Source organism: Notothenia coriiceps, unplaced genomic scaffold (assembly GCF_000735185.1).
Source record: "Notothenia coriiceps isolate Sejong01 unplaced genomic scaffold, NC01 NC01_scaffold00004072, whole genome shotgun sequence".
In the NCBI taxonomy this organism is placed as follows: Eukaryota; Metazoa; Chordata; class Actinopteri; order Perciformes; family Nototheniidae; genus Notothenia; species Notothenia coriiceps.
Genome location: NW_011336773.1, coordinates 103,746 through 111,087, shown reverse-complemented (window position 1 = coordinate 111,087; position 7,342 = coordinate 103,746). Strand labels below are relative to the sequence as shown.

Below are 7,342 nucleotides of genomic sequence, written 5' to 3'. Positions count from 1 at the left end.
GTTACCACGAGATCCTCCTCTAAGTTCCATATTACTCCCCTACGAAAAACTTGGCACGCCACCTCCTGAAGTAAGCGGTGCCGCGGACGACGCCGGGCAAGGCAAGGGGTGGAGGTGGGGAACCAAATGTCTCTCAGAGGGGCGTGGGGAGGGGCTCCTTATTTTCATCTAAAGTAACAGACAGAGAATCAGCACTTTGGAAACAGGGCTGAAACAGAGGGGATTATGGGTAATGCTGCAATGATCTGTTTGGTGTTTCAGCCAATCAGAGACAGGCTCTGTATATATCTGAGACCTGTGATATATTGATGAAAAACAGTATAATAGGAGACCTTTAACATTAGCCCTCAAAGTCTTACCTCCATAGATGGCAAAGGCCTGGTCGTAGAAGAATCTCCTCTTGAGGGTGTCCTCCATCTTGGTTCTGTCAACGATGTCATCTTTGGGTTGTAATGACAGTTCCTGCAATGAGAAGGATATTTACTCCATTCTTGACAACTCATAGTCAGCAAATTCGGTCCCAGGAAAGAAACGCATCAAGACATGATAAAATAAGTTGCTTGTCCAAAACATTGTATCCGCAACCGGGCTATGGAAGGCTGCCCGACGAAAAGAATCCATGCATCAAATCACAGAATCAATGTCCGCCCGTTTTCAAAAACCTACAGTTCAGCACTGACAGCTGACTCAAGGCAGCATTATCATTGATTAAATATACATAAGTGATAACCAAAACATGTTTAACACCAACAAGAGGACATGATACACATCTTAGGATGACAAAAACACAATTTTAAAATCAGCGAACAAGGCACAATAGCTCCTGTGAGGGAAGACTCACATAGGTTATAACAGTGTGAGTTTAAGATAGAGCTGTGTTTGATGACCAGGATACATTTGTGGATATCCGGGAATTGAAATGCAGGTTTATAATATGTTGCATATCAGTTTTGAATAGGTTTGACACCAGATGTGTTATAACCAGGTTGAATGCATCTGATAATAATATCTACCATGATGTGTCAAACACCTGCATCTCCAACAAGCACCCAATTCCCAGTCTGCTTGTCACAATAGTAGGTTAAAAATGAACAAAAAAGGTTGGCACACACTGCCCATATTTTAATTAAAGTGCATCCTATTTGCAGCACAGCCTGGTCATTAAGTGGAGAGCTGGCAAGTGTTTTACATTCCTATTCCTCAGAACAGATGCAAGGCTTGGCAGATAATTGTAGACAAAGGTAATTGATACTAAATATATTGCATCACATGCAGTTGAACTAGACTCACCTTGGATTCAAAAGCCCTCTTCCTCGCCTTCAGTTCAGCCACAGCTTTAGTAACATCCACATCAGGAGCTCCATCCTGTTTCATTTGACGCACCAGTTCCCCCTAAAAACAGAGAGGGGCTTTAGACTGCTTTAGACCTCTGGTTTGGGCATGTTTAATAGCAATAACATCTTTCTTTTTTTGTAGCAGCATGAATTTCTTCTTTAAACCCCACCCTGCTCACAAATATCTGCAGCAGCTCATTGAAACGTGGCAAAGGGTGCAGAGTCTGCAGACATTACTGCCGACTAGTGTTAGCATTTAGCTAATGGTTCTTTCATTGACAGCTTCATGAGGAACCGGTTAAGTAAAAAATTATCTAATAAAATCAAAAAATAAGAAAAAATCAAATCAATAAATCGTTTGAATTAAAGAAAGAAAGAAAAATTAAATAAAAAATTAAAATATATTAAAAAAAGGAACCGGTCCGGTTTGCCGGTTAGCTTGCATGCTAACACCCTAGCTGTCACCCTGCAGAGGTAATACAAAGCTATCTAACCCTAAATAAACCTATACCACATCAGTTTTAAGTCATTATGGATGTCTTTGTTACCTGTTCTTTGACAGCCAGCCTCAAAGGGGCCAGAATCTCCTCCATATTTCCGTCCATGGTTCGTCCTTCCTGCAGCCAAAGACTTCTCTTCTTGTTCCTCTTAAACAGGCACAGAGACACGGAAAACGGTCTGTTGTTGTTTCCGGACCGGGTCTTTGACCACAGGGAGGAGAAGGAGGAGATCTCGGTGCTGGTCCTCAGCAGTTCTGATGTTCTGCGAAGCATGGACCTCAGTAACAAGAGAGGAGATGATGAAATCTGTGGGGATATGTAAACGCAGAAACAGCCTCTGTGCAGCACTTTCGCTACTATTGGTGCAGGGTTTTAAAACGTATCGGCAGATTCGACGCACAGAAACAAATATAATAGATATATACAATTATTGATGTTGCATTTTCTATCACATATTTTTAGTTAATTAATATATTTCTAACTATGAAAATAATTAAATGCTGTTGACAGTGGTGTTAAGTAACTATGTACATTAACTCAATTACTGTACTTACAATCCAACTTTATTTATAGCACATTTAAAAACAACAGAGTTGACCAAAGTGCTGTACATCAATACATATATAAAAAAGCAGCATAAATACATTTAGACAAAACCGATAGGACAAAAATAAACTAATGTAAAGCACGAGACAATAAAACCATACTTATAGCCGGACTGAAAACCCTCATACATGATGTAAAAACATTTACTGTACTAGAGTATTTCCATGTTATGGTGTACTTTTACTCCACAAGTGACTAGATTAATGATAAACACTATTTATAACACTTAAATCAGACTTTAGTTCCACCTGGAGTAAATTCACAAGCTACCCTGCAGTATACAAAGCATACTGTATATATAGATACAAAGTCATTAAAACTAGCTGCACCTTTACCAGCTTTGAGAACACTTTAATGACCGATCTGCACAATGAGTACTTTTACTATTGCTAGGCTACTTTAACTATATTTGCATGACCATACTTTTGTACTTTTAATTGAGTAACATTTTTAATACTGGACTTTTACTTATAAAAGAGTACTTTTACTTAAAGGTCCCATGTCATGGCCATTTCTACTGATCATAATTCCATTGTTGAGGTATACTAAAATAGATTTATATTGGGCAATTTTCCAAACAGCATCTCTGTATAGTATGTGCAGGGCCGAATTCACCATATAAATTGGGGGGGACACATCTCCCCCAATATTCAGCTCAAACCGCCACGCTGAGAGACCAAGACTCCATGAGGCAGATCAGGGCCGAGGTACTGCAACAATAACCACAGCTGTGTATTGTATCAGATTCAGCTTTTTAATTTTTTTATTTCTAATATATACAACCCTATTACAGCTCGCTGAGTTGTCAGCGTTGGTTCGAGACCTGTCTAACGGCACCTTGACTTGGGTCGAGGGGGAGAAAAAGTTCCCCATCTTACGCTAAAAATGGACGTTACGTTACGTCACTATACCCAAAATACATCCCCAAGAAGTAAACAATGGAAAAAGAGAAATGTCCAACGAGGCGTTCTGGGGCAGCATAGACAGGTATTTACTGTGTTAGAGTTTTACTCTCTACAGGCTGTACTTTGAGGGTTTGTGACTTTGCAGACCGTTTACATGCAGAGAAACCTTCATGACACACAAGGGGGACGGGTAATAACAGGAAAAGCATGACATGGGACCTTTAAGTAAAAGATCTGAGTAGGCTACTTCTACGAAATGAGTCATTTATTTTAATAGACTTCTACACAAACAGAGCCCTCTGCTGGTTATTATAAGTAATGCAGTCTTTGCCACTTCCTTATTGACCTCTGTTTTCCAGAGGTTGCCGTCACAATGCAGTCTCTACGCACAACCCATAAACAACCCAACTGCATTCTGACTGTCAACATTGTGTTATTTCGGCCAATCCCAGATGCGCAAAATTAGGAATCAAAGATATGTAAATAAAGGTTCTTCCTCCATTAAAAGGTTGGACATGTCTCCAATTTGCAACTTGCTTATTCTTCACAGCAGAATGTTAAGTTTCCTCCTGGATGATGCAACACAAAGCGCTGGTTTCCACTCTCATCTGAACAGAAACAGGCGCCTCCCCTGTTTCTCTCTAACTTTAAGAGGACCAAAGTGAAAGGATTTGAGTTCAGAGCAGATCCACAGCTGGCTGCAGGAGGAGAGCTTCTTACAAACGAGTCAACCATAGAATATATAAAAGTGTGAACATGGAGAAAATACTGGCGCCTTTGAGGGAGTCTGTGAAGCAACAGGTGAGAGCAGCTGACACACCTGCACTATAACACATTCTGCAAACACTGGCATGCAGCGAGTTGGGCTTTGACAATGTAAAGATTTTGCATGTGCTTAAAAATGAGTCTACTGTATGTTTTGAATATGGAATGATAAGTTTACATGAAGAAATCACTTCAATGGTTGCATTTAAACAGCACAGAAACAGATGCAATGTCTATCAGAGTAAAACAGATAATACAATAATGCGTATTAAATAATGTGCACTTTATATGATGTTTGGTTACACATTATTCAATTCAAGTTTATTTATATAGCCCAAAATCACAAATCCTATTTGTCTCAGAGGGCTTCACAAGTCAACAAACACATTGGCAATGTAAAACAATGCAAAAACAACAAACATATCTTACAAGATCAATGTGAAAATACCCATTTAAAAAGGAACATAACACAATGACACAAATACAGTTAGAGTACAATCAATTATTGAATGTTCTTCAGTGACCATAAGTTATACAGAGCCTCATGGCATGAGAAAAAAGTGAAACTAGAATTGAAGGAGTGGCTGCTGGTCAAAGGGGGTATTTGGGGATGATGGCTTTAAAGCGGATTTATCAAAGATCATAAATAGATTTTAATAAACAAACAACTACAGCTCTCTTTTTTACCATTTTTCTTTTTACATATATGCATTTTTAATATACAAATCTATATATAGTATTCCTAAGAAATAATAATAACCGAAAGAAAAATTACAGATAAGGTACTTTTGTATGTTTTTCTAGGAGGTTTTGTGTAAAAATGAAGTGCTTTTTACTCCTGCAGGGGGATTTGGTGCACGAGCTAAAGGCGAAAGGCGCCAACGAGCAGGAGCTGAACAAAGCTGTTGCAGAACTGAAAGCCCGGAAGAAGATTCTGGAAGCAAAAGTGAGAAGTTCACACCTTCAAATCATCAGTCACATCCTTCAAAGGATATCGCATCAGTTTCACAGCTTCTGCGTACTCGGACACCTTTTGGTTCCACTTTCAGTTTGAGTCAAAGAATGTTTACTTAGCTGTAATCCTGGGATCTGATTGTTGTTGTTTTTCTCATCCTGTAGGAGCTAGCTTTGCAGCCTAAAGAAGACACGGTGGACAGAGTGAAGATGGAGGACACCTTAAAGAGGAGATTCTTCTACGATCAGGCTTTTGCCATATATGGAGGTAAAACTAAAGAAAACTGAAACCACGTCATCGCATTTCAGGAAGTTATCACTTCAAATATTGCAATCTACACACTAACTATCCAGGTGTGAGCGGCCTGTATGACTTCGGCCCTGTCGGCTGCGCCCTGAAGAACAACATCCTGCAGGTGTGGAGGCAGCACTTCATCCAGGAGGAGCAGATCCTGGAGATCGACTGCACCATGCTCACCCCCGAGCCCGTCCTCAAGTAGGTGTCTCACCCATCAGATCATGGCTTCTATGGGTTTTAAACACTCATTTGTTATTTCTAATGTATAATGAATGAGGGTAATGCTGCCTTGTGGTTCCTAGAGTCCGCTCCAAACTGTGGGTTTTTCTAAACACGCGCACAATGATCCTGGGATTTTATGCATGGAAGCTGCCAATATAGCACCTTTTTATAGCCCGGTTGCAGAAACAATTATTTGATTAAATTAATCATTAATTTTAGTATTAAAGAAGCCTTATTATACTTTTTGGGGTTTCCCTTTACAGTAGTGTGTGTTATAGGTTTTTGTGCATGTCAATTGTCTGCAAAAAATCCCCAGTTTCTCCGGTTCCATTGGACTCCTTTGTTTACATCTGTAACATAGTGACATCACTATAGAACACTTGTGCTTCTATTGGCTAGTGCTCCAACACATTGTACATGATAGGGGCTAGGGCAGGGACATCTCTAAGTGGTTGACCAATCACAACAGAGCCAGCCAGCTAACCAATCAGAGCAGACTGGGCTCTCAAGGTGACAACAAACCCCAGAACATGAACTGCATCCTCTATTCCAACTTGGCTGAGAAATGTGCATTATTTTCTCCTCAAGGACGTCGGGGCACGTGGATAAGTTTGCAGACTACATGGTGAAAGACGCCAAGACTGGAGAGTGCTACCGCGCCGATCACCTGCTCAAAGGTGACCGGATTTAAAGGAGCTCCACCTAGTCCAGTCCTCCATAAAGCTTTCCGTTGTTTCCATGCATTAATGACAAGGTGTCAGGTTTAATCCCTAAAAAGCACAATGACTTAGGTTTTCTGAACGTCCATATAAGGACATGTTTGTACTCGTCTGACTTGGTTGCCCTGTATATCCCGAGGGCCATGGTATGTACAGTAGAGGAGAGCACAAGTGAAAGTGTCAGATCGACTGGTTTTTCATGTCAGCAAACCAAGTAGACGAAAATGTGTGGCTTTAGCATCTAATATATTTCAGGCTTACTTAGACTTTTGATTACAAAGACATACAGTCTGGGTAAAAAAACATTTCAGTAACTTTGAGATGTATTTCCTACATTGTTTGGCTGTAATTGTTTGTATGAAAAGCAGGCCTTTTGCCACAAAAATAATATTACTAAAGGCTTGTTTGACAAAAAATGCATATTTACTTATACAAATGCAAACATTGAATTGAATCACTGACAGCGGCTAAATGAGGATATTCGTTTCCCCACAGCTCACTTAAAACAACTGATGTCTGATAATAAATGCTCTGCAGAGAAAGCCGCCGAGTTGGAGGACGTCATCACTCAGGTGGGTGGGTCACACACACACACACACACACACACACACACACACACACACACACACACACACACACACACACACACACACACACACACATACAAGAAAACTACTTAAACTTAAGAAACATTCAGGTTATATTCAACGTTTATAATTAATTGAATGGTCCTGATGTTTTTTCGTGTATCCAGGGCTAGTTTTATTTTTCCTCGGTGACATAGACCTCCATTTTCAACCCAAAACACATGCACTGTTGCTTGTAAAATGAACATGGACCCCAACACTGTCCTGCAAATACTCAAGACACACACACACACACACACACACACACACACACACACACACACACACACACACACACACACACACACACACACACACACACACACACACACACACACACACACACAACTAACACACACACACACTACTACACAACAACACTACTACTACACTACACACTACTAACTACACAC

General features: G+C 40.2%; 2 protein-coding genes across 2 annotated transcripts in view; one reads left to right on the top strand and one right to left on the bottom strand.

The window, feature by feature from the left end:
- Positions 1–2,160, bottom strand: part of LOC104941975 (glycine--tRNA ligase-like) — a 3,155-nt gene extending 995 nt beyond the window's left edge. Inside the window, exons 1-3 of the mRNA XM_010767154.1 lie at positions 1,883–2,160; positions 1,291–1,392; positions 333–462 (exon numbers count right to left, since the gene is read on the bottom strand). Coding sequence (XP_010765456.1) covers positions 333–462; positions 1,291–1,392; positions 1,883–2,107 — 457 coding nt within the window. The 5' untranslated portion in view covers positions 2,108–2,160. The remainder of the gene's footprint in view (positions 1–332; positions 463–1,290; positions 1,393–1,882) is intronic.
- Positions 2,161–3,938: 1,778 nt separating this feature from the next.
- The window catches only part of LOC104941970 (glycine--tRNA ligase-like), a 3,911-nt gene continuing 507 nt past the window's right edge, over positions 3,939–7,342 (top strand). Inside the window, exons 1-6 of the mRNA XM_010767151.1 lie at positions 3,939–4,146; positions 4,955–5,056; positions 5,230–5,332; positions 5,419–5,560; positions 6,173–6,261; positions 6,799–6,875. Of these exons, the coding sequence (XP_010765453.1) occupies positions 4,102–4,146; positions 4,955–5,056; positions 5,230–5,332; positions 5,419–5,560; positions 6,173–6,261; positions 6,799–6,875 (558 nt within the window). The 5' untranslated portion in view covers positions 3,939–4,101. The remainder of the gene's footprint in view (positions 4,147–4,954; positions 5,057–5,229; positions 5,333–5,418; positions 5,561–6,172; positions 6,262–6,798; positions 6,876–7,342) is intronic.